This window comes from Thunnus albacares, chromosome 22, assembly GCF_914725855.1.
Source record: "Thunnus albacares chromosome 22, fThuAlb1.1, whole genome shotgun sequence".
In the NCBI taxonomy this organism is placed as follows: Eukaryota; Metazoa; Chordata; class Actinopteri; order Scombriformes; family Scombridae; genus Thunnus; species Thunnus albacares.
Window position 1 is genome coordinate 9,750,152 of NC_058127.1, and position 25,798 is coordinate 9,775,949.

At 38.9% G+C, this 25,798-nt stretch overlaps 3 protein-coding genes across 4 annotated transcripts; all 3 read right to left on the reverse strand.

Annotated features, from left to right (window-relative positions):
- Positions 1-1,480: 1,480 nt before the first annotated feature.
- ltb4r (leukotriene B4 receptor) lies at positions 1,481-7,278 on the reverse strand. The gene is made up of 4 exons (XM_044341419.1): positions 7,156-7,278; positions 5,755-6,361; positions 3,318-3,594; positions 1,481-2,838 (listed from the first exon to the last, which is right to left on the reverse strand). Exons 2-4 carry the CDS (start codon positions 6,240-6,242, stop codon positions 2,467-2,469), a joined length of 1,137 nt encoding a protein of 378 aa, XP_044197354.1. The 5' UTR covers positions 6,243-6,361; positions 7,156-7,278; the 3' UTR covers positions 1,481-2,466.
- A 757-nt stretch (positions 7,279-8,035) lies between these two features.
- LOC122973709 (leukotriene B4 receptor 1-like) lies at positions 8,036-16,265 on the reverse strand. Its single transcript, XM_044341420.1, has 5 exons — positions 15,977-16,265; positions 12,140-12,712; positions 9,987-10,187; positions 9,815-9,855; positions 8,036-9,181 (listed from the first exon to the last, which is right to left on the reverse strand). Exons 2-5 carry the CDS (start codon positions 12,701-12,703, stop codon positions 8,878-8,880), a joined length of 1,110 nt encoding a protein of 369 aa, XP_044197355.1. The 5' UTR covers positions 12,704-12,712; positions 15,977-16,265; the 3' UTR covers positions 8,036-8,877.
- Positions 16,266-17,512: 1,247 nt separating this feature from the next.
- On the reverse strand, positions 17,513-23,104 carry LOC122973707 (tripartite motif-containing protein 16-like). Of its 2 annotated transcripts, XM_044341416.1 has the most exons (8): positions 22,994-23,104; positions 22,624-22,883; positions 21,102-21,476; positions 20,807-20,902; positions 20,175-20,408; positions 19,153-19,309; positions 19,007-19,066; positions 17,513-18,911 (listed from the first exon to the last, which is right to left on the reverse strand). In XM_044341416.1, the coding sequence occupies exons 2-8, from the start codon at positions 22,870-22,872 to the stop codon at positions 18,382-18,384; spliced, it is 1,701 nt and encodes a 566-aa protein (XP_044197351.1). In that variant the 5' UTR covers positions 22,873-22,883; positions 22,994-23,104; the 3' UTR covers positions 17,513-18,381. The 2 variants fall into 2 exon arrangements, with proteins under 2 accessions (XP_044197351.1, XP_044197352.1); XM_044341417.1 differs by lacking the exon at positions 22,994-23,104 and having other exon boundaries at positions 22,624-22,993.
- Positions 23,105-25,798: the final 2,694 nt, after the last annotated feature.

Genomic DNA, 25,798 nt, shown 5'->3' on the forward strand with positions numbered 1-25,798 from the left:
ATTAATAGGCCTAGGAATTGGAACATGGTTAAAACTGCCACTATAGTCTGTAGCAGCTACATTAGAGTGGGGATAGCGTGTGTTAAACCTGTTAAGATGATTAAAGGTTTTTAACATTCTTGTGTGGCTCTCACAGCATCAGGCCTCTTGGCTGCTATAGGTTGGGAGTTTACACTTATTGATGAAGAAATGTCAGTTGCATCTCATCATCATCCTGTACACTTGTGTCACCAGGTTGCGATCATGATTTCTTTATGTCAACGTCCTTCCAATCAACATCTTTATGCGTAACTCATGTTTCCTGTGACATTGTTCCCCTCCACTTGTTGTTCTCTCAGAATATTTGAGGCCTAAACAGAGAATTAACCACATGAAATGTTGCAACTTGGCCGTGTTAGTCAGGTGTGAAGAAATAGAGGACAGAGTGATGCACAGAGCAGTGAAAGGAAGGACACCTCGGTGAAATGTTGATTATGAAATGTTCTGTGCTGCTGAACATTGCATAAATAACATAATTTAAACATAAGTTAATTTTGCAAGCCAGTATTTCGTGTACTTGTGTAAATGACTGAAGAGTTTTATTAAGTTAACAAACATATATATATATGTGTGTGTGTGTGTGTGTGTGTGTGTGTATGTATGTATATACATGTATGTATGTATGTATGTATGTATGTATGTATGTATGTATGTATGTATGTATGTATGTATGTATGTATGTATGTATGTATTGCATAAGTAGTATATAGGTATATAGTATATAGTATATATACTTGTGTAAATGACTAAAGAGTTTTATTAAGTTAACATATATATATGTGTGTGTGTGTGTGTGTGTGTGTGTGTGTGTGTGTGTGTGTGTGTGTGTGTATGTATGTATATACATGTATGTATGTATGTATGTATGTATGTATGTATTGCATAAGTAGTATATATATAAGCTAGGTATTATAACAAATTCCACACATCTAAAATAGATGTGATCATTTATATAGATAAAATGATAATGTATATAAAGTTTTTAGGCTAATAACAAAAAAAGGCCATGACTAGAAATCATATAAAATATACAAACAAATGATAACGATTTTGTTCCATATCTGGGCCAACAATGATTTGGTGAGAAAGTCAACATAAGGAAGAGTAATTTTCCTTTGTAATATACACGCTTAAAGTTATAATCCTTATTTACATGAGATAAAACCTTGTTTTTTCAGTAATAGGCATTCAGTGCCACTTGGCATGTACTTTGAATTAACCACATGAAATCTTGCAACTTGGCCGTGTTAGTCAGATGTTATGAAATAGCGGACACACTGATCCACTAAGCAGTAAAAGGAAGGACGTCTTGGTGAAATGTTGATTGCGAAATGTTGTGCTGCTCAGAATTGCATAAGTTGCCTAATTTATATATCCTTGAAATGAATCATTCATTTTTGCAAGCTAGTGCTTTGTGTACTTGTATGGAAAAAACTTAAAAGAAACTTTAAAAGAGTTTTATTAAGTTAACAAACATTGTTTTTTGTTTTTGAGTACAAATTACCACATACATTATATGCATATTTATGAGTTCCTGAACATAAGACTTTACAGCAGTTACATAGAATTTAAATAAAAGTTGTAAGCTACGTATTAAAACCATAATAAATTCCACACATCTGAAATACATATGATAATTTACATAGATAAAATGATAATGTATATAAAGTTTCAGGCTAATAACAATCATATAAAATACACAAACAAATGATAATGATTTTGTCCATTTCTGGACTAACAATGCTTTGGTGAGGAAGTAAACATATTTCCCTTTGTAACATACACACTTAAAGTTATAATCCCTATTTTCATGAGATAAAACCCTGTTTTTTCAGCAATAACATTGCATCTTATTTGCCATGGACACTTGGCATGTACTTGGACCTGGCATATGGTCATTTCTGACATGCTGTGACAGCTGATCATTCAAATATTGCAGGGAATAAGGGAACAACAAGGAGCAGCCACAGTGATCTGTCAGATGAAGCGTTGCAGGTGACAGGCCACCCACATGCGACTTTGTTTGGCTGCGCTGTAAACAGATATGCCAGCTTCTCCTCTGTTGTATTTCTGACAAAGTAGCTGATCAAGGAGTGTTTGCTGCAGTAATGACTTACCACAACTGATATCTTAAGGATTATAACTTTAAATAGATACATGCAGAAAGTACATATAGTTCAAAGAAGTTTGGCAAACAACCAAGAGACTGTTTTTCTTGTTGTAACCAAGTGATATTTCCTTAAATTGATTCTTCAACTAGCAATGATATTGAGATTTTATTGACAGTATGCTGATTTTTCAGTTTAATGTCTAATGTGATAAAGCTCATGGAAGTGAAAGCTCAAAATTACAAGATTATGAGTGAACTCACACAGTTTAAATAATTTATTGTAAAATGTAGTCCAAGTAAAATGGTTTGAGTTGGAACTATTCTACCTGCTCAACACTTGCCAGAGTATTGAATTCCGAATCTCTCGCTGCCATGCTGCTGCTGCTCTCCTTGTTCTTGCCTTTAAAAGCCTTCCCCAATTTGACCGACATTGTCTGCAGAACAGAGCTCTCATCTGGTGAAGAGCCTGTGCGGCCGCTGCGGGTAACTGACGTGCTCCTGCTCTCCGAGTTGGTGGCCTCGAACAGTTTGCCCATGAAACTGAGGCCAGCCTGACGAATGTGGGAGCTGCCGGCGAACACATAGAGGATGGGGTTGACGGCGCTGCTGAAGTAGGCGAAGGCTGTGACATTGGGACGGGCTGTAACAGCAGCTTTGAGCACTGATTTACTGCCCAACAGACCAATCACCTGGAGGAGGGAAGTTAGGGGAGGGGAGGAAACAGGGATAAAGGAGTAAGTTATCAAATAAAAGCCAGTTCTAAGATAATAGCTGAGGATATATCCAGTAGCAACAATAAAAGGTCTCTAAAATGCTCTATAATGGCTATGAAGTTCATAATGTACATTTCTGCAGCACTAATTCCATCAGTACATGCATGCATTTAGTATTTTACTAAAATGTCAATAGAAACACTGTCCAAAATTGCGACATTCTCTTTTTTTGTGTTTTTTTATGTGTTTTTTATTTGTGGGTTTAAAGATGCTATATGTCTCTCAGAATGGTGAATTTGGTGTTTTAATGTCCTGTTATGAGAGCATTTTACCCCCCAAAACTTTGATGAAACACAACATGCCTGTCTGTCTGAATACTTTCACATTTTTGGTCTCTTATGGACTTGGTAATAGTTTGTGGCTCATGAAGGTCAAATTCAAAAATTCAAAATCACCTCTATGATGTTGATGATGTGATAGGGCAGCCAGAATACGGCAAAGGCACTGATGATCAGCAGGATCAAGCGGCTGCCTTGACTTCTGCGGTGGAACTTGGCGTTTCTCAGGCGACAGATGACGGAGGAGTAACAGGAGATGATGAGGGACAAGGGCGCCAGGCAGCCCATGACGGTCTCAAACACGTACTGGAATACCTTGTGACCCACGCTGCCCCAGTGGTACGGGATGCAAAATCTCAGGGTGACATTGTTTGGAAATGTCTTCTTAAAATTGCTGTAGGAGAAAAAGAGGGGAAAAAGTAGACAAATATAAAGTGAATGTGATGATGAGACGTGTGTTGAGTCAAGACTGTAACAAAGTGTAATTCATGTTTTGATTAATTTATTAGCTCTAACCTACAGCAGATATACCAGCATTTTTCTGATCATACACTAATTTACAGTCACTGTCAAAGTTTTGCCATCAATTCATGCCACAGCTTTATATGTATGGAAGTTAATTAGTGACAAAACTATTAAGCAACCACAAAACAGATTTAGTGGGTGAAACAGTGTGTGTACCAGAATAGATCAGATTTCTGCTCTTAAAATGGATTTGTAAGAGCAGAAAAGGTTTTGGGAGCACATAAAGACATAAAAAAGTGTTAATTGAGCCCTCAAGATGAACTGTGTCTCTCGATTTAAGTGAGGAAGTGAGCTTTCTTTGCTTTCTTGTCTCACGGCTCACTCTGAGAGCAGAGCACACTGGGTTTGACCTGGAAGTCAAGTGTTATCTTGTTAGACCACATCTGCATCATGCTCTTTCAGTATGCTTCATCAGCTTTTATTTTAATCATCTAAAAAGGTAAGACACAACAGTCAAGTATGGGCATGATCTGCTGCAGCCAGTTATCCAAAATTGTTGGCACAGTAAATAACTTTTTACAGTTTCAAGAGCTTTAACTTTAAAAAAAAAAACTTTGCTAGAGAAAGCTGGAGAACAAGCTGGAGAAAATAATAAGGCCAGATATTACCAAAACTGAATTTAAATGTACAAATCTGTATGCATGGTCCCAAATTTTGATTTACAGATTCACAGTTTGGATTTGGTTTTGCTGTTAATAAACTTCCGTATCTGTGTTTTCAAACTTTATTACAAACTTTTGTTCGTGAAAATAATTAAGAAATAAAATACATAGCTCCATATTTCTCTGTACAATTCTTTTTATCGTTACATGTTAACACAGTAGAAATCCAGATACGTTGGTAACATTCAACTATTAAAATGCATCACTGTATTGTAGGTATTTTTTTTTTTTTTTCTCTATTCTGTTAAGTAGAAAGATAACCAAATATTTATGATTTATTTTCTGCACAGCTCAGAGTGGTCAGTGCTATGTGTAAACAATGAAAATTACTTCCCAAGGGTGTAATGCAAAGATATCATCTGTATCTGTTTATGTCACAAAAATAGCTGCATTCATAGCTGTATCCAGATTTATACAAAGTGGATGCCTCTCCCATAAATCTACAAGTTTAGAGGCCTGAATTAATCAAATAATAAAACACGATTTCTATTAGAAACCCACCTTCAAAAGAAGAAAAAAGTCTAAACATAATCTAAATAAAAGATGTGTAACTGTTATAGGTCTGGGTGGAAATCATTAGTAAAAGCAGGATGGGAAGTTAGTGGAAAAATACAAAGCAGAAATACACGAGGTCATGGCACCTTCAAAACAGTCCCTAACTTCAACTCTCTGTTTCTAGTTCCCTGTCAAGTCAAGAAAGGGGCTGGAACAGCAGTCCATCTTTATCCTGCCCTGCGCAACTAATCTAATGAAAACTGATAAAAAGTTATAGCACATTCTTGCAGAATTATGTCTGAATGTCAGCTTTAAATCATTATTTGTTTTTAGTCTGTTAGTTGTGCATTTTAGCACATCTGCATAAGGAGAAGTCATGCTGCTTTGGCTGACAGAAGCTCCCGTTCACAGTGAACAGACAACAACCTACTGGATTACTTTGTCACCGAAGAAAAAGTTTGAATCTGACTATTATGAGCCAAGATCTTAAGTTCATAAGGAGTGCTTTTTATGTGATTTGAACAGATTTTTGTACATCTATCAATGGTTTTCAGATATCCACCGAGGATAGACGACTGACACAACTGTAAAGAGTGAATTCCGCTGATCCTAGCAAGGTGTGTATGATGTCTGCGTGTGTCTATAGTGTTGTCTTTGTGGTAAATTGTGTCATTCGGATGACAGGTCAGGACATATCTGAATTATGTATTTGTATTAGTTTACAGCCCTATTACTTCAACACACAAATTTGCAGGTTTCTTTTGTGAAAGGGTTTGTAGAAAATGTTCTTAATCTCCATAGTGACAGATGTTAAAAAATCAAGTTTAGAAATGTATTAGATTCAAACGATACAAAAGAAATTTTAGACTCACCTGCGGTAGAAGGGCATCGGCAGTGCCAGGATGAACGAAATCACCCAGACTCCCAGCAGGAGGAACAACAGGGAACGCTTGGTTCTCATTCTCTGAGACACAAAAGGCCTTGTGACAGCCATCCAGCGGTCCATGCTCATAAGGCAGATGAGGTAGATGGACACGTACATGTTCACATTTGACAGGTAATGCACCAGCTTGCATGCCGCTGAGCCAAACTCCCAGCCCCGGCCGCCGGCCAGGTACCGCAAGAAAAGAGGAGCGCTGAGCAGCACAAAAGCATCCGCCATGGCCAGATTCAGCACCAATAAACAAGTCACTGATCTCTTCCTCACTCTGCAAAACACAGACCAAACCACAAACAGGTTCCCAGGGAAGCCCAGCACAAACGCCAGGGTCAGGATTGCGATGCCGACCTGAGCTGAGACGCTGATGGGCAGAGAGAATGAGGCAGTGGAGGAGGTGGTGGTGATATTGGAAGCCATCATGAAAGCCACTGAAGAATCTGAGCCCGGCTTCAGCAACTGTGCAACTGACACAACTTGTCACAGGAGATGCAGGCAGGAAACAGGTTTAGGCAGTTGTGAGTCGTCAATGTGCGTCAATGCTGCAAAACATTACAAAATATGTGTTTTTTTCTAATAGATTTGTGGATGTGGTATCACTTCATATATTTCTCACCCTGTGATAACCACATGTATCTTTTATTGCGTAACATTTGTGTGCAGCAAGCAAATGGAAAATGTCAGTAAATATTATACTGAAAAGCACCAGTCGCAGAACATTATTAAAAAAATGTATACAGTATAGAGTATTTTCATATGATTGATATGATTAAGTTTCATCGTCTGCATTTTGTGTTTATTTGTTTTATGTCTTTTTTTATGAATCTAAAAAGGAGGGGAACGCCACTGCTTTGTTTGGTTTTTTTTTGACATATTAAAGATTGTTTATCTCAGATGTGAATTAAACATTTTTTAAATAAAATTTTAAATAAAATAAAAGCAGCTTTCCCCTCTTTTCTTAGAGTCTCACTATATTAGTGTTTTCTTTCAGTTTCCTACAAAATCCACCAATGTAAAGATCATATGAATGAGCACAATATATTGTTAAATCAATCTGTCCATTAATATAACTCTTCTCTTTTATTTCACATAACTAAGAAGCAGAAAAGACAGAGAATCAGTGTAAAACTTTTTTCAAACCTTTAGCAAACTTTTGATATTCTAGTCTTCTACAAAACTAAATATAATTTATAATTCATCATGAAATGTTCCAGAGGTGTACTTTATTATCATTATAATTTTACTTTTCATTTTTCCCAATTAATTTTTCTTAAAATTCAAAACTTGCTGAGAGTTTTTTAGTTAGTCTAGTTTGAAATCAAACTTGCATACTGACCTTCAACTGCTGATTTTTGATGCTGACTTTTTATAGACTCCAAAGGCAAATCCACTCCAAAAGTGTGTCTAATTCTCTTAGATGATTTACTGTTAACTCCCCACCTTCCCTCTTTGCTTTGAGGACTGCATGTGAAGAGTGAAACGTGTAATAGAGAAAATATATTGAGTAAGATGGGTCATGTGAGGGGAAACCCAGTGACCACAGGAACCCATCTTAAGCACACTACCAACGTCTGTCAAACTGTCCACTTTCTAATTACGCAATTGTATTCTACTATTGCAAAATGGTGCATAGGTAATACTTGTACGCATGAAAGCTTAATAGAAGAATGCTGACACAACGTCTGCTGCCCTTTGTGGCAGATCATTTGCTCTGAAGTCATCCAGAAAACAGGTATTATGAATATGTAAAATAAGCTAGTGGTGTTTTATAATGTTTAATATTTGACAATGCTACAGCTTACTGTCTTCTTTGGTCACGGAAATTTAGTGAATCATTACTGAAGACAAAAGAGACAATATCACTGAAAGCCCTAAAGTGTTGTGAAAGCAGTGGCAGCATCCTGTTCAATGAAGAACAGGAATGAACAGCACAAGACTCCGTCATGAAGGTGAATAAGTGAGGGGGTGAATATTCCAGTAAACTCTCATGATCTTGTTGATACTTGAGTATTAAATCACATCTGTATTGTCCACATTGTCTGCTCTCTTGCACTAGACTTTTTTTGGTGGGTTTACGGCATATTCCTCTTTCCACATAACCATCTACAACCTACTTATGAAGGACAGGATGTATTGAATTACATAACAAACCTGTGATGTGTCACCTCTTTTGGAAAATATTGATTACTTCATGTTGTATTTTTCTTTCTTCCTTTCTTTCTCTTTTTTACGTATTCAGTGTGACATATCAAAACTTTTCCGTTTAGGGTTTTCACTTTAAAACTGTATTGATAAACATTTTTATATTAACAGTGGATGAAATGACTACATGACATGTGCAATGTGAAAGGGGTTGCTTGTAGCAAACTTAGTACATCCTTAGCAACAACCGTAGTAACAAAGGCTTACGGAACAGAAGACCATTTGCGGTCATGCACGAATTATCAGACACCGTCACAAGGAGGAAGTATAGATAAAATTGCAAATGAACCATTCAGAGCAGGTTGGAGCCCTGGCCTTTGACTTTCAGGGAACATTTTGTAAATAAATCATATGTTCAACTTTGACCATGTTTAACATACATATCCAACATCATAACAGTATAAAAACAACAGAAAATCACAAAAAGCATGATATGTTCCCTTAAACAATATTCTTTGTTTCAGTTCATCTAGACCGTTCTAGGCTTTACATCTTTACAAGTAAAACATTGCAAGATCAAAATGACACAGGAAAGTGTTGCAAGACAAATTCATATTAACATTACAGTAAACATGTAAAGTAAACATAAGGCTCCACCTCTCTTTGAGGGATGGATTTTGAATGAAAAAGAGTTTTTGGGGTGGTGAGGGATGAGGGGGCTTTCAAGCGTTTTTAATAACGGTCCAGTGATTCCTCATGAAAAGTTCAGAGCAGAGCAGGGCTCATATATACAGTTTTAATGAACTTTTGCTCCATTTTTCAGTTATTGAGTAGATGGAGGAGAGATTTAAAGGCCTGTGTCCTTTCTGCCTCAGAGAAACAACACCAGCATCAAGCCTGCTGCCTCCCATGTCCTCTACTTACCATTCTTCACTGGTTTGACATTAGAGCTCGAGTTGGTAACAGAGTCCTGATCTTTGTCTTTCAGCATGACGGCATCTGCGTCTTTGTCTTTGTCACGACTGTTCTGGCTGTTCTGTCGACTCTTCCGGGTGACTGACTCCAGCCCTGTGCCCTCAAACAAGCGGGCCATGAACGCCAGCCCTTCTCGCCGGATGTAGGACTTTCCTGCGAAGAAGTAGAGCACCGGGTTGGCACAGCTGCTCATAAACGCCACGGCTGAGGTGACAGCACGGCTCCTGCGCCATATATTATCCAGTCTGGTGGATGGAAAAGTTAGCAGAGAATTTTATTAGCTAAAGGTATCAAAAAAATTGGTTTCTTATTCAATTTTATAGTCTATAACATTAAGGTTATTTTAATGTGGACATAATTTAAATGGATAGTTAAACAGAGTTCTGAGAGTTAGATGAGAAGATAGATCCTCTCATGTCTGTGTAAGTGTGAAGCTAGAGCTCTCTGTGAAGTTAAAAAATATTATCACCCCTAAAGCTCTCTAATTAACACACTGGAAGGTACTGTAACTCTTTTCGGTTACAGTTACAGTTCATCCATCTGCCCAGGACTTCTGAAACAACTGGGAAGTCACTGCACCCAGTTGTTGTACGCCAATAAATAGCTATAGCACTTAACTCCAGGTAAAACCACAAATTGTCGCTTTTACATTACTGCTTGTGTACAGTTTAGCAAACATTATGCATGTTAATTTGTGAGCATTAGAGGTGCTGATAGCTGTATTTTTAACTAGGTGGTTAGCAGTGTTCCCCTGCTTCCAATATGCTAAGCTAAGCTAATCGCCTCCTGGCTCTTGCTCCATACTTAACTCACACCCAAAAGTGGTATCGATAATCTCATCTAGTTGTTGGAGAGAAAACAAATACATAATCACTTACATCTTTTTTGCTGTACCGTCTCGACACAAAGCCGCTGTAACCTGAGAACAATACAAAATTGTTTAATTCATAACAGTGCAAAATATCTTTAAACTTTAAACTTGCATGCACGGTGAAAACCTTTAAAGTCTGTGTATCTTAAATATTCTAAAACACAGGATGTGTGACGTACTTGCACCATGTTGATGACATGGTAGGGTAACCAAAAGATGCAGAAGGTCACCACAATGGCCAGGATTAGCTTCTCACTACGGATGCGACGGCGGAACTTGGTCTGCCGGATCTTCCGCAAGATGCAGATGTAACTAAATACAATGATCGCGTAGGGAATTAAAAACCCCAACACGAGCTCCAACGTGTACTGGAGGACCACCTATGCAGGAGAGATAAGATGAGAATGTTTAACAGGAAAACCAAATCTATTTTTGATAATCTACACTATGTAAAGTTCCATGATGGCTGCCCCAAAAAGGCAGTGTAAGGTAAGTGTTTGAAAACACATCATGTCAGGTGCACTTAAGGTTTCATGAAGGACACTAATAAACTTTTATTCAAACAAAAAGGCTGTGTCCTCAAAAAAGACAGAGAAGAGGGAGAATTATTTTGTGCAATTCTACTACTAGAAAGAAAGAATGATATGGATCAGCAGATGGCAGGAAGATATGGTTCATCTATTTAACAGCAAAGTTCAGTTTTATTTATATCACAACAAAGTCTCTGTCAAAACTACCGATAACCACACCGTGCAAAACCTTAAACCAAAACAAGCTTGAGGCCAGGGTTTGCTTGAAATGAACTACAGTAGTTCATACAATGTGTTGTCTGGACAAATCTGAAGGCAAAGGTGTTCAAAACAGTCGCACTCAAAGGTGGGGTGAAAAGCCTGCTATCATAGAGTGAGGTGAGATGCGATAATCATTTCAGTAATAAGGATAAGACCTCACACTGTCAACTCAGACAGGTATCACGCTAAAGCATGTAATACACCCACCAATCCACTAGAGGATCCCATGTCAGCGTTTTGCTTCACTTAGGCCTGAAAAGTACACGCATGTACAATTTCCAAAGATCGGGTCAAGTGGCTCAGTTCAGATGACGTCTATATAAGGTGACAAATTTCCATATTTGGAGGTGGTGAGTTGGGTGTACTTTGTGGAATTTGCTGCAAGAGACTTCGCTTCCTGCTTCCAACTGCCAGTGTCATGTTTCCAACCATGAGTCAGGACATTTTTTCAAAAACTGTAACTACAGTTGTCGTGGTATTTACTGTTGCCATGAAGACAAAGGTTTCCTAACTTCAAGGAAGTAGTACCCTCAACCCACACCATGTTTCAAGTGATCATTTTAACCCAAACCATGATCTTTCCCTAACCCTAACCAAATGGTTTTTGTGCCTAAACCTAACCAGACCTTAACCACAGCATTGTCACACCATAAAACATAATTATATTTTAGCAGTGATTTGTAACAGTTTTGGAAAGCACAGACAAATTATGTCGTCCTGCCGATTAATGTGCCATATTAGAAATATTTGTGTCCTTGTGCACAAATCTATAGATAAATTTTGTGACTATTTCACGAACTGCCGTCGCTCACTGCTGGTACTGCACCTTCTTACATAGGTGTACTTTTCACACCTAGGCGAGGCAAACCATGACACTGACACGGTATCCTCTAGTGGATCGGTGGGTGCATTACATGCCTTGGCGTGATAGTGGGTTGGTCAGCTGGTTGTATGCAGGAACAGTTACAAGTCTAATTAAGTGTGAAGACTGAAAAGAGAAGAGAGAGAAGTTCAAACTTTGCACACTTTCTTATCTCTGCACAACTGTCCAGCTGCTGCGTGAAGTGGGTGCGAGGTGCGAAGTGGGTGCGAATCTAAACCAGGCTGGTTTCAGAGTTTTGTAACAGAGTTACAAAAAGTCAGTATGTTTTTACCACAAGTCTTAAACACATTGTGCAATGTCAACCAAATTTAGATGATATAATGTGCATAGTATCTATATATATGAGCCTGCAACATTTTATATTGATTCACCCATGGATGGTGTTACAGTAACATAGTAAATGCAATGGTAATGAGTCTGACATTTGCACAAATTTTGCATAATTCATCCTACAAATTCCTAGGTTCCTAGATAAGAATAACTAAGAGTATTCACAAAAAAATCAACATTGATTGCCCATCACTATGTCTTTTTGACTGCAGATCTAGATGCTTCTACACATTTTTCTAATTTATTTAAATGACAAAGTTAGAAGATTGTGCAGCCTCGGTGGAGAGTGCTTTGTAGGTACAATATATTCAGGTCCCTGTTCACTCACCTGGTTGTTTGAATCATGGTATGAATCGCACACCCAGCGACCCTCATTCAGCTTTTCTTCTCTAAAGACAATTGCAGGAACAGACGCGACCATTACCAGCACCCACACCACCGCCAGCATCCGCAGGACAGTCCTCTGGCCCGTGATGGCACTGACGCGTTGCGGCCACAGCACTGCCACCAACCTGTAGAGGCTCATCAGCATGATGAGCTGGATGGAGGCGTACATGTTGACCAGACAGAGGTAAAAGAGGATCTTACACATCACATTCCCAAACACCCACTTCTTCATAACCAGGTAGATGATGAAGAACGGGGTCAAAGCCATCAGAGATCCGTCTGCGATAGCTAGGTTGAGGATGAGAAGGGTGGTGATGGACTGCTTTCGGGCACGTGCCAGGATGCTCCAGATAATGAAGAGATTTCCAGGGAAGCCCAAGAGAAAGACGATGCTTAGGATGAGGGCACCCATAGCGGTGGCGATTTGATTATCCACAATGGTTTCATTTACTCCACCACGGGGTGTGGAGTTGTTCATGAGAGGAAAACTGTTACTCGGGGCCATTTTAGTTACCTGCCAAAGAGAGAATATCGGTGAATGATTTTTACCTTTTAAGGGATATGACACATACTCTCTCCTGACATCAACCTACTATACTGCAAAGTGACTGACAACTTTTAGAGACTTTTCTGACTAATAATGAGGCCTCACCTCTGTATTCTACTCCATGTTTAATCTGGCAGAGGCCTCAGCTTTGACAATACAAGTATGTATTTCTTTAGGAAAGCGTGGGAGTGTGGCGCAAGTGTAACAGGTTTTAACGGAGACGCTTAATTCCTGAAAAACGAGACCAGACACGAGTGAGGAGCAATAGTCACTGTCTTGGAGTCAGTATTTGAGCTATGATTCAGATTTTTTTTTTTATTCTTCAGGCCTTACAGACATGTTTGTTTGTTGCACCATCCAAAGAGAAGCAAATTAAAATGTTTTATATGAGGCAAAGAAACACAAGATGAGGGAAACAAATATACATAATATATATATACCTGGTATATATATTATATAACAAAAATGATAAACAAGAAATATTCACAATATTATGCACCTTAAGTGGACACTCATATGTGCACTTTTGGTCTGGGGCTATTTTTTGTTAGAGCCCCTTGTTTCCAATTAAGGGAAATCTTAATATTACAGCATACAATTATATTTTAGACATTAGTGCGCCTCCAACTTTGTGAGAAGAGTTTGGACCTTCCCAGAGGAGTGGAGGCTGTTATAAGCAGCGGATTAATGCCCCTGGTTTTGCAATGAGATATTCAACAATTGAAAGGTGTAATGCTCTGGTGTCCAAATACTTTTGACAATATAGAATATTGTTTCAGTGCAGTAATATGTTTGGGTGCATTTAAGATAATCAGAAAGTTGATTCTATCTGTGTGCAGCATAATGTGCAGCTTTACCATGCTTTACTCTGACTATATCTGACTGCTTCCTAAAGTTTTAAAGGTCCTAATGGGTTTATATTTTTCAAGCATATTAGAAATATATTCTGGCCTGAGGCTAAATATTTATAAATTAGCAGCAGCACTTATACTAAAACTAGCAAGAAGTCAGTGTAACTCTTTAAAGGATAAGTGTGATATTCCATATTTTTCTTATTGTCAGCAAATCCCATGAAAAGACCAAAACCAAGAATGAATCGATCCTACTAACAAGTATCGCTGTAGAGCTCCACTGTTGTCCAAAAACTATTAAAAACACACCAACACTTTCATCACACTGCATTTCATTTTGAGTCGATCCCACATACACTGTTATGCTGCTGTCATTACACTCATTACCACATCAAATGTGTATCAATCATCAACTGAAACTAGACATCAACAAATGCACTTTTTAGTCCTGTTTGAGTAACATTTGTTAAAAGCCACAGTGCCAGGGTGTGTGAGGATTATTATTTAGTTGGCATGTTTTAAATAAATGAAAGTATATATTTGAGACGTATTTTAAAAGATGTATCTCCTTAATAGAAACACGTGGGCTAAAACTGCGTGCCACAGTCAGTTACAAAGCTATTTCATGTTACTGGAAACACACCGTATTTCAAAAAGTCACATGGCATGTCATCACTTGTTCAATATATCGTGACAGTACAAGAGAGTACAAGAGTACGCCCTTGAGACTGCTGACACTCAAACTATGCAGTGTCAGTACTCTCCTGCATGTAATCAAACATTCACACCCACATCTGCTAAACAAATTTCTTTGATATTTTTGCGCTGTAATTATGGATTATTATAGGCTAAATCAGTGTGTAATTGGCTGTAAAAGCAAGTACACACCATGTGATATTACAGGTAGAAACAAAGCAGAAATAGAGCGATTGCGTCCTGAGAACCTGCCATTTATTTTTAGTGCAGCTCCCATAGAATACATTTAGTACATGCATTTTTTTTGCATGATTTTGTACCTTAATGAGGAAGCTCTAAGCATTTCATTAATGTCATATTTAAGGGGTTGGACTCTGGAGACTGCTTCCCGTTTGTAACAAGTTTTTTTCTTCTTTTGAAATTAGGAAATGGCTTTAGATATTTCTAAATTCATTTAGTTATGGTAACTGTGCAGGGCATTTTCTGATAAACAGGAAATAAGGGTGGAAAGATAAGTGTAATACACAAATATAATTAAAGCAATCAGATGATAATAACTGCAGACTCTCACAAAGTCAAACCTTCTGCCCAAGACAAGTGGTATTTTGGTATTTTTTGAATTAAAGATTTTAACATAGAAACATAGACATTGCCAAAAAATAAGTGAAGACTTTGAAGATATGTGCAAATTTTTATGTTGATGATGATGTGTCTTTAATTTTCTTTATTCATTGTTCTGACCCTGGAGTGCCTATGATGAAATGTTGTTATAGAAAAACATTTTCCAGATTTCAGGAGAAGACAAAGAAATGTGACCACATGGCCAGTGTTTACAGAAAGCCGGTCAAACCACATTGACAGTGGCATCAAAGCAGCAGCAGCAGCAGCAGCGAGTGAAACTCTGTCATCTTGTGCAATGAGACATTATTCCAACTAAAGCCAGATATAATTGGCATCATTGTTATATTTTTCTTTTCTCTTTCCATTTCTCTTGTGGGTGGCAATGTTTGTTTTCATAAAACCCCTTGCTTTTGCTTTTTATTACCATTTGTACAAACCGAGTTCTTTGTAAAACAAGTGACCACATCACAGACTATAAAACCTGACTGACTCAAAAGGTGTGTTTGCATGTACTGTGTGACTCAGTACCAGCTTAAACATACCTGTTCTGCCTACAAAAAGAAAAAAAAAACAAACATGCGGTACACACTGCACCGCACAACACAGAGAACATGAGCGTATCTACACAGATTTAGTCATACACACTGGCATGTTGTAGCCTGGGAGCAAGACGAAACTGCGAGCTCATGTTTTATTTGCTCTGGCAGATAGGCATTTGCGAATTGGTGTGGCGATGCCAGGCTAGGCATGTTGTTCATGTTTGAACAAATCACAGTTGTCAAGTGAACCTGACAGCAGAGGTAGAGGCTTAGACTGAAAATGAAATTACTAAATAATGTCACAAGACCATATGAAAACTCTTTATATATTCTCAAAAGTATACAGCAAGTGATGGCAAAAAAAGACATAATGGAAATCTTAAAAAGGGAAACTAAAGTTCCTAGTTTCTCATCTAACAGTAGCAGCGAAACTATGGTTGACTGCAGTCATTTGTTTGCAGCTGTAAAAACAGTGTGGCTACCGACACAGACTTGTGAATGAGAGATAGGAAAATGAGACTCACCAGGTCATCGGACTGTATATCCCAACAGAAGAAAGAAGACACCAAGAGCTGGAAAAGACGTCTGAAGATGGTGTGAATGTTATGTTTTCTTCCTTTACTTTTCAATCTCTCTTAACTCCACGTTCTCCCCCCACCCACACTCACTCTCTCCTTTCTCTCTCTGTCTCTCTCTCCATTGATTTGTCATGCTTGCTGTAACATGTAGTGTAGTGAGAGGGGAAGGTGTGTCCCCATTACCTGGCCTGCCTTCGCCCTGGCAGTCTGTCAACATCCTCACATGTCGAGCGAGAAATTCCATCTGTTTCGTGTCAACTTAAAGGGCTAGTTTACCCAAAGTATACAAAGATTTTTTCCACTGAACCCTGATGGTTTTGTATGTGTGTGCCAAACAAAATACGCAGATATCTCAAAACCCAAGCGCATAAAAATCCAACTACACCAAAAATATGTTGACACATGGACATGAGCCTTCTGCTATAAAAGCCTCCATTCCTCTGCAAAGGCTTTCCATCAGATTTTGGAGCCTGGCTGCAAGGATTTGCTCACATTCAGTCACAGCACCATTAGTTATCACCAACTGATTTTAAGCGATAAACAGTGGCTCGCAGCCAGCGTTGCATCCTAAAGGTGTTGGATGGGGTTGAGGCCGGTCAATTTTTTTCCAAGCCAAACTGGGAAAACCATTTCTTTATGGACCCCCACTTTGTGCACCGGGGCATTGTCATGTTGTGGAAAGAAGTATTCAAATCATTTACTTAAACCTGCAGTCTCCCCCTCCTGGCAGTGAGAGTAAATAGTAGTTGCCTGGATGTAATTCCGGTTTTACGAGTACATGTGTGAGCCGGTCTCGTCGCTACTGTTGCAGCTGTAAAACGGTGGAGTAATTGTTTTGAGCGTCACATCCCCCCGTGAAATGACTCGTCTCACTATCAGAATTTGATCCATTCAGTCTGATAAAATTTGGGAAGTCTAGAAGAGACGCATGATTAAATTATTTTATCCCTCGAGTTAGCGGAGGGCTAAACCAGAAGTTAGCCGCCTCGACCAAATACATCTATCTGCGAACTCGCAGTATCGACACAATACACCCACTTGGTTATGTTCAGGCATGAGTGGTGAGATGGTTGGGGTTGGGGTGGTGGTGGTGGTGTGGGGTTGTGTACTAAAGTGAGTGTGTGGGGTTAGGATTAGAGTTAGCAGGTGTGTCCTGTAGGTCTACCCTTTTCGGCTCAGCCGTCGGAAGGCTCCGGTACACGTGCTCTATGGGAGCCCCTCACCTCTGGGCAAACCAGTCATTGCCGGTTGACGTAAAATGCAAAATTTCAGATTTGTTTTATTTCATTATTGTTTGCTGTCATATTTTTGGCAACTCCTTTCAGCAGCACTGGAAAATCCATCCATCCATACTGGGTAAGAGGTGGGGTACAACTTAGAAACTGCAGAGAGGCTGCAGCTGGCAAGTGGATTCAAACCCAGGTCAGGATCATGTTGCTATGAGGTGACAGTGCACTGCATGGAAATAAACCACATAAAACCTTTCATATAAACAATGCAATTAAGTTTATTAAGTACAACTTGTCACTGTATTACAATTTGTGACAATCAGACAAGACATTTTACAGTGTAAACATACGGTCATCCCATCTTTAACCACTGAGATGCATCACTTCTGCCAACCAGTAAGCATTCATTTAACTTTGGTTGAAAAGTAAAAAAAAACAAAAAACAAAGAAAAGAAAAGAAAAGAAAAGAAAAAAACAAACAAGCAAAGCCTTTCTGCCCTGACAATCATTCAATTATTGTTTATGGGCAGGTAGAAAATGACAAATGAATAACTGATAAGGTTACTCATTTTGGAAAGAAGCTGACAATAGCCAATGATTTGTGCTGGGCTTTCAGCATTTTCCATGTAAAATTTCCACATAACCAAACCCCTTTAAGGATTGGGCGCTTGCAATAACTTGTTGCCAAGTTGCTCTGCCTTTTCTTGCCCAGGGATGAAAAACTTCTGGATGGGCCTTTAGATCGTATCAAGATCAACCAACAAAAACAAAAGCGAAGCCTTTTCACTAGAGACTAGATATAGTTCATTCAGGTTAAGGCAGGCATTATCAAGGATTTTATGCTCCGTCACCTTCCCTCCTTAATATCATCTGACCTGCAAAAACACACGTACAAATTTTTCCAAACTGTATTAGTGTATGACATAACCCTGGAAGGGAAATGGATGAAAATATTATAGATGAGAAAAGAAGAAAATTTTTATGTTTATGCACAAAAGTGTTTTATTGCTCTCCTGTCCGTATTCCTCTAGTGTTCTAATGTTGCAGAACATTTATTAAAATTTACTTTTTGTTTTTTGGGCCAAAAAAACACTTCAAATTCCTTTTACACACACACTTTTACTACCATAACTTTACCAGCTGTGCAAACACTCCAATATCAAACCATTTATAATCCAGCCCGAGCCCGGGATAGACAGGCTGAGTGAAAGAAGTGTGAACTTTGTGGATTAGCACCATCGGGTCAGAGACGTGATAAAAACACAGAGTGCCTGCTTTATAATCCAGGTACACTCCGATCTTGTAAGAGCAAGAGCCTGACACTGTTGTTTCTACGTTATTGTGACGGAACGAGTAACCGTCTGCTTTGCACTCTAAGCTCCAGGACTTGTCGTTGCTTCCGAACCGTGAGTCATCTGATGTTCGGCTGATGTCTTTGTACGACACTGCCGCAGACAGACGGCGACCATTCCACTCCACCTCCCAATAACATCGCTCTGACAAACCCTCTTGGCACAGCACTTGTGGAAACTTAGTAAACCTGTCCGGGTTATCAGCATATGGGCTGGGTGAAGGCTTCATCATGTGGTTGTCGTCTACCAGGTAGAGATAGGGGTAGTTTGAGGTCACATCCATTGTGAGGGGACAGCAATCTGGTAGAAAAACAGAGTGTGTTTTAGCATTAAATCTGCTGGCATTGTTGATTATAACTGCATGAAAATAAAGAGGTTCAACTGAATGTCCTTACATTGTAAAAACTCCTCTCTGGTTTTTGGTGCTGGTGGCATGGAGAAGTCAACATAACCGGCTGTAAAAGACAAAACAGTAGTTAACTAAACACCTCTAAACACGAGAGAAGCCATTATATGACTCTGACTTTTAAAAAGGAGGTACCTGTGGCAGAGATCTTTGGCCATGTGTCCTTCAGTACGACCTCCAGTTTATCACTCAGTTCAGACACGCAGTCAGTCACATCTCTGAAGGAGCACGCAGGACTGGCTCCGACTGGAACGTCTGGAGGGTCACCGAAATTGGAGAGAGACTGGAAAATCTGGAGAGATGTATGTCAGAGGCAACGTCAAAGACAAAGACAAAATACTGGCAAGATATAAGCAGCTAGAGATAGTTTGAATCAGAAAAGTGGGTGTTGTGCACCTTATTCAGAGTAATTATTGCTCAAAATTCATAAAAACCTAAAAAGTTCTATTTTGTTGCTGAGTTTAAGCTTGGTTTGAGAGGTGGGAACAAAATGAGGTCCAAAAACTAAGACTTTAAAGCAACTACAATAGATGTTTTTAATAAGAAGAATTGATCAAATGACAGCTGCAACTTGATAGAAATCAAAAACAGAGCTACATTCACCAGGTAGACAGAAACACAACTCAAAATGAATGATAATGTTGCTCTATAACTGCTGGATGTGTAAATATGCTGTTTGCTAACTAGTTCAACATATTTGCATAAAAGCCTATGATGTGTCAGTGTTCTGTTCACAACTTGTTTCTGCTGCCTCCAAGTGGCCAAATATCAGTTAATGCAGGTTTAAGACAGATGATATTATTCTTAAATCCTAGAAAATACAGCATACAAATACTTAAACTTATTATTGGCTAAGATATAGTTTTAGCAGTCACAAACTATCAACTAAGAGCAGTTTTGCATTGTTGTTGAATTGTCTCTTTTGGCCAGTAGATGGAACTGTTTGCATTCCTTTCTTCTCAATGGGTTTTCTTATTTTTAGGCTTCTACAATTAAAGACTGGGAGTAATTTGGCTGAACAGCTTATTCATTCATGCCTTAAAAACGATTCTTTACAGAAGCTTTCCCCCTTCAGCAGATGAACATGCAAACAGCCTTCTGGTGTCAAACTCTGCACAGTGAAGCTCAAACATCCAATGCTAAACAGTGTCCGGTACCTGAATCAAATAGATGTGGTCGTCGGTGTGCAGCAGCTGTTCCAGGAAAACGTCTCTTCTCCTCAGCGTGACGGTCTCCTCCTCCTGCCGCAGCTGCAGCTTTTTAACCTGAGCGACCACAGTCTTCTTCTGGGCTGTGATCAGCCGCTTCACCTCGCCGCGTCTTCTCTGCAGGGAGTCGATCAGCTTGTCGAAGAGCTTGTCACAGTCTGCCACCGCAGCCTGGGCGCAACTCTGTTGGCACACGTGTTGTTGTTTTTTTTCCATTTTCAAAAGTTCCATTAGCTGAACAAAACAATAAAATCTCACCAGTTGTGGTGGCACTGATCAGAAGACGGCCCTGACCTTTGACTTCCCTATGAGAGGCCAGATGTATCACATTCTTCACTGCACCTTACGATTAATGCTTGCCAGTAAAACATTAATTAGACATAGTCAAAGGTTACCAGGAAATGATTTTCAGTCAACATGCCACTAAGCAGGTTTCTTATACAGTTTTGAAGAATTGTATACAGAATTGTTAAAAAAAAGTGTGGAAAGTTGAACTATGTCTGACATGCTGCCTAAGTCCCCTAGTCTAGAATTAACTCCTGTAAGTTAAATACAAAAATTTAAGGCTTAAATTTTCACACCTTGAGATTCTCCTTGGCTTGGCTGAGATGGTTCAGCTCCTCCTCTCCCTGCTGGACTCTTTTCTGAACTGTCTTTTGAATTGAAACCAGCCGTTTCTGAAAGAAAATATGATCTTTTTCCGTGAGACTGGAAGAGTTCATGCTAAATTAAAATCAATCACAACTACACGTGTTTTATGGCCATCGTTCTGTTAAGAACTTTGGAGAGAATGAGGTGAATATGAGTAGATTTTCAAAAAAAAAACAAACAGGCTTCAGTCAAATGTTTGTTAGTCGCCAGAAATGTTGTTTGTACCTCCGTCTCAGCCTTCTGTACCGAAACAGGCACTGTTTTATGGTCCTTATGGTGATTCAGAGCACACAGAGAGCAAACAAGCCGCTCGTCTCTCTGACAGTAGAACTCCATCAGCTTGTTGTGCTCCTTACACATCTTCGTACAAAGCGGGACCATAGCAGAGACCAGCTGGTGCTTCTTCAACACAGGAACACTCAAATGAGGCTCCAGGTGAGCCGGACAGTACGATGCAAAGCACGTCAGGCAAGACATAGCGGCTTTCTTGGGTTCGGTCCCACAGCAGAAATCACAGGTGACATCTGTCGGGCCGGCACGGGTCAGAGCAGCAGAAGGAGAAGTCTGCTGGTTGTGTGTCATCTTCCACTTCCTCAAAACCTGATGATAAAAAGTTTAGTTTTTCAGTTATGGGAAAAATATAAGTGAAAATATGCAGACACGCCCTACTTCACAATGTCAATGTTATGAATGTCAGTGTAAAGACGTATCAGTTGTTTGCTGATGCCTTACTGTAACTTTTACTTTATAAATATGTTTAGATATTTTTTAAGATAAGCCCATGGTAAGCAGTTCTTTTGAGTAACGAGGCAGTGGCTCACAGAACGAGGCAGGTGGTTTGTGAAATATGCACTTTCTGCTCTAGTGAGATCGAATCCAGCTCAGCACGACATTGTTAAGATTATGTTTTCTTAAACTTTCTTTTTTCGTAGGTGGCTGTGATGAAGTTCTCACTTATACAATCATATTCGCTGCAGTACATGAAAATATCGCCAGTAATATGCAGCGGTGGACGAAGCACTTAGATCCTTCGCTTAAGTAAAAAGTAGAAATACTGTTGTCTAAAAATACTGTTACTTAAATAAAAGTACAAAAGTATTATCAGAAAAATGTACTTAAAGTATCAAAAGTAAAAAGTACTCGTTATGTAGAGTGTTATATTATAATAGTATATTGTATTGTTTGTTTCTATCAATAACAAAGACATGTGAGAGCATTTTAATGTTTAGCTTATCAATTTGGAGCCAATTTGAGATACTTTTGGTAGATTAATAGCAATTAGCCTTTATGTACCACCTTTCACACAAAGCTCATAACATTTTTTTTTAAAGAACATAAAAGAGCGATAATTTAAACAACAATTAGAATATTAAAACATCTTATTTTATGTAAAATCTCCATTTGAAAAGTAGCTAAAGCTGTCAACTAAACGCAGTGGAGTACAAGTACCTCAAAGGTGTACCTAAGTACAGTAATCGAGTAAATGTACTTAGTTACGATCCACCACTGGTAATACGTTTGTGAATGTTTGCGACGAATCTGCTGACACCAGTAAACTTGAAAACCAGTTGGGACATAACACCCATTAACACAAACGACAAATACATACACAACAAAACATTATGTGTACATGTCAAGTGTCAGTGGAGCATTAGGATTTGTGGACTGGAGACGCAAAAAACAGGACTATTAATGTAGTACTCGTGTATATTAAGTATGGGATATCTGTAACTTATTCCCCTCTCACCTCAGCCAGTGTGTTGTTCCTCCCCAGATCAGGCCTGGGACTGAAGGTCCTCCTACAATAAGGGCAGCTGTACTTTCCCTTCACGTCCTCCAAGTCCCAGAAACGTTTAATACAGCCTTTGCAGAAATTGTGCCCACAGTAAATGGTGACTGGCTCTGTTAGAAAGTCTAGACATATAAAACAGCAGAAGTCATCCGGGTCCAGGTCAACTTCACGATGCTCCTCTCGCTGTTGTTTCTCATAAGCCATTTCACAGCAGGCTGAGGAGACAAATAAAAACGATTTCACGGAGAGAAAAGAGCACCTCTGAGTTTCTGAAAAACGGAACCAAAAACTGTGGATAAATATGGATGAACCGTCTCCAACTCACCGCTATGCAGACGTGAAACCAAATCTCCCTCCGAGAGCTGCCATCTTGCTTATTTGGAGCCTGAGAGTCTCCGTAAAGGATTGAGAGTGGCTGTCACAGCTGTCAATCATGACATGGGCTTCACTTTTGGGAAGTTGCCATGTCTTCCGTATTTATATACAGATGGATCCAACCATGCATGTATACATCCATGAATCCAACCAGTAGAGGTGGGGCTTAATGGGGCAGCTTTTGTGCTCAGAGTAAGTAAGTGTGTTAAAGGGGCATTCTGCCAATTTTACACATCAGTTCACCAGTAATGGTGAACACCAGTAATGGTGAACTGATGTGGGCTCGGTCCACAAATAAATATCCTCTTTGGCTCTGAAGGAATCTTTCAAAGTCTAATAATGTAATCAAGGTTATCTTGAATTAGACCAGAGGCTTCAAGTATTCATTTTTATTCAAAGCATTCTTGCTTTAGGGAGCTCCCTGTTGACCAGACCTTGCAGATCCAGCGTGAGAATAAAAAAAATAAAAATAAAAAAAATCCCATAATAGCTGAAAACAGAATAAAGTGCATCATGTGGAATCGATTGACTTTAAATCAGATTCTTCTTCTTCTCTTGTCAGCTAGTAGGCTAACAGCTTAACATCACTGCACTTCACATTTAAATGTTTCTTGTTTGTTTCCATTTAGCCTCAAAAAGTAAAAGTCACTGGTAATGGTATTCCTGGTTTACTGGGATGGGGTTCAAGTCCCTGCAGTGTTTTTGCTTAATGTTGTGGCAACTACATGAGGTCTTTGAGAAACGTTTTACATGACAGTATCCATACGCTTTGCTTGGGATGTGCAATGACAATAATAGTCTCCACTGAACATTAGTTCCTGGCTACTGAGTTCCATCACTTATAGTCACTTTACCTCACGGTAAACTATTTACACTAACATATATAAATATAAATTCTCTGTCAGCTACACTCAGAAACAACTACTGTGGCCACAAAAGTTGAGATTGTAACTTTTTTTTTCTCTTTTTATAAACGAATAGTTCCTCACAGCGATGGCAGACAGCTATTCAAAAAGCAACCATCAAATGGCAAACATAAAATGTAAATTGAGATACAAGTTATACGGGAATTATAAATTAATCCATTAATTAAGATGAGTAAGGGGGAAAAAAACAAAACAAAACAAATCCAGGCTTGTTAGCGCCTGGAGGTCACCAGGCAGGCCATGGCCTGTCACCAATATTACTGCTCTGAATCACCTCTCATCTCACAAAAGACATATTCACACAAGAATAATAAAGACTAGAGCGAGATTGTTGGAATTAAAAACAGCCCAGAGCGTGGTCGAGCCCATTGTAGGAAATCAAGAAAATAAACTGCAAAGATGTGTTGATTAGTGATGTATTTAGAGGAGCCCAAGGCATATATGCACGTGTTGTATTTGCAGATTTTAGTTCTGCTTTGTAATACACTCCAACCACACCAGCTTGTCCAGAACTTAAATGACATGCAAGTAAATCCCTTTATTATGAAATGGTTTTATTCTTTCTTAAACAGGTCCCAGTAGGTAAAGGTCAATGGCTCCCTCCCTGAGGTTGTATAGGGGTACTACAAGGTCAGACTGCTGGAAAGCATCATTAGAAATGATTTGGCATCATGGTACAGCACCCTTACAGTCCAGTTAAAATCTAGACTTGACAGCATGGTGATGACAGCAATGAAAATGATAGGTAAGAAAGCGCTACCTGACGAGCACCCTCTATGAGGGAACTGTTGTCAGACATGCACAAAGATTTTCAGACATTTTTTTATTCCAAATATAAATGATTACCTTCAGGTAGACCTTACAGAGCCAGCAAAAGCAAAAACAACCACTTTCTTTCCTCCCAGTATCGATTGCACCACTTAACAAACAACCAGCTCAGTCCTTACTTATGTAGTGCCTCATAAGTAAGGAGGCACTGTTACATTTAGCTCTAGACATTATGAATTATGTTTTTGAGGTTTTTATGATTTCATTCCTCATTTTTACAATGTTTGTGTATTTATATCTTTTATCCCACAAGACATGTGCAATATTTTACATATCTTTTCTATTTTGTTTCTGTTCAAGTTGAATTTAAGCACTATTGCCCAAGCCAAATTTCCCTTCAGAGACAATAAATGAGAGATCAAGCTGTTTCTGGCTAATTTACCACAAGACAGCAATGTTTTTTTTTAAAATCACAGATCACTAACACAATGCACATGTATATTATCATGTATAGTATTGCATATTATCAAGGTTTATGGTTTTATTTTAGTTGTTTTTGTCATTTTGTCATATGAACTGTGTCTCTCTCTTCTTTTCCTTTAGTTCTCTGGATTCCAACGCTACAGCAGCACCTCAAACTCTATTCAGTTTAATGCATAACAGCAGAAATGACAGAGTAGAATGAATCAGTCAATCATATGCATATATATACATCATACAGGAGGGAGAAATACTGTACTGCAAACTAAAAACTCAACAGAGACATTTGTGCACAATCCTTTATTCCCTCTTTATTCATTCAATGTTCAATTCAAAGGGGCTTTATTAGCACGGGAGACATGTGTTTACATTGCCAAAACAAGTGTGAAATATGAACTAAAAGAACTGGGATTTTTCTCTCTCTGTTGGTTTTGTTTTTGTTCAGAAAATGCAGCTGCACTTGCACCAAGCTGCTGACCGCTCTGTAAGAGGCGTTCAGGGGCGATGCTGTAGTGTAGGAATCCAGAGAACTCAAAAAAGAGAGACACACAATTAATATGGAAAAAAATGACAAAAACAAC

Bases quoted from the DNA above. Each gene is read 5' to 3' on its own strand.
- LOC122973707 (XM_044341416.1), bottom strand. From the start codon at position 22,872: ATGGCTTATGAGAAACAACAGCGAGAGGAGCATCGTGAAGTTGACCTG. The intron at 21,477-22,623 runs GTGAGAGGGGAA...TTTTATCATCAG, and splicing joins GGAACAACACACTGGCTGAG to GTTTTGAGGAAGTGGAAGAT. The intron at 18,912-19,006 runs GTAAGGACATTC...TTTTTCTACCAG, and splicing joins CAGAGAGGAGTTTTTACAAT to ATTGCTGTCCCCTCACAATG.
- LOC122973709 (XM_044341420.1), bottom strand. From the start codon at position 12,703: ATGGCCCCGAGTAACAGTTTTCCTCTCATGAACAACTCCACACCCCGT. The intron at 9,856-9,986 runs GTACGTCACACA...TATTGTTCTCAG, and splicing joins ATGTCATCAACATGGTGCAA to GTTACAGCGGCTTTGTGTCG. The intron at 9,182-9,814 runs GTAAGTGATTAT...TCCATCCACCAG, and splicing joins GACGGTACAGCAAAAAAGAT to ACTGGATAATATATGGCGCA.
- ltb4r (XM_044341419.1), bottom strand. From the start codon at position 6,242: ATGATGGCTTCCAATATCACCACCACCTCCTCCACTGCCTCATTCTCT. The intron at 3,595-5,754 runs GTGAGTCTAAAA...TTTCTCCTACAG, and splicing joins CCGATGCCCTTCTACCGCAG to CAATTTTAAGAAGACATTTC. The intron at 2,839-3,317 runs GTGATTTTGAAT...TCCCTCCTCCAG, and splicing joins ACATCATCAACATCATAGAG to GTGATTGGTCTGTTGGGCAG.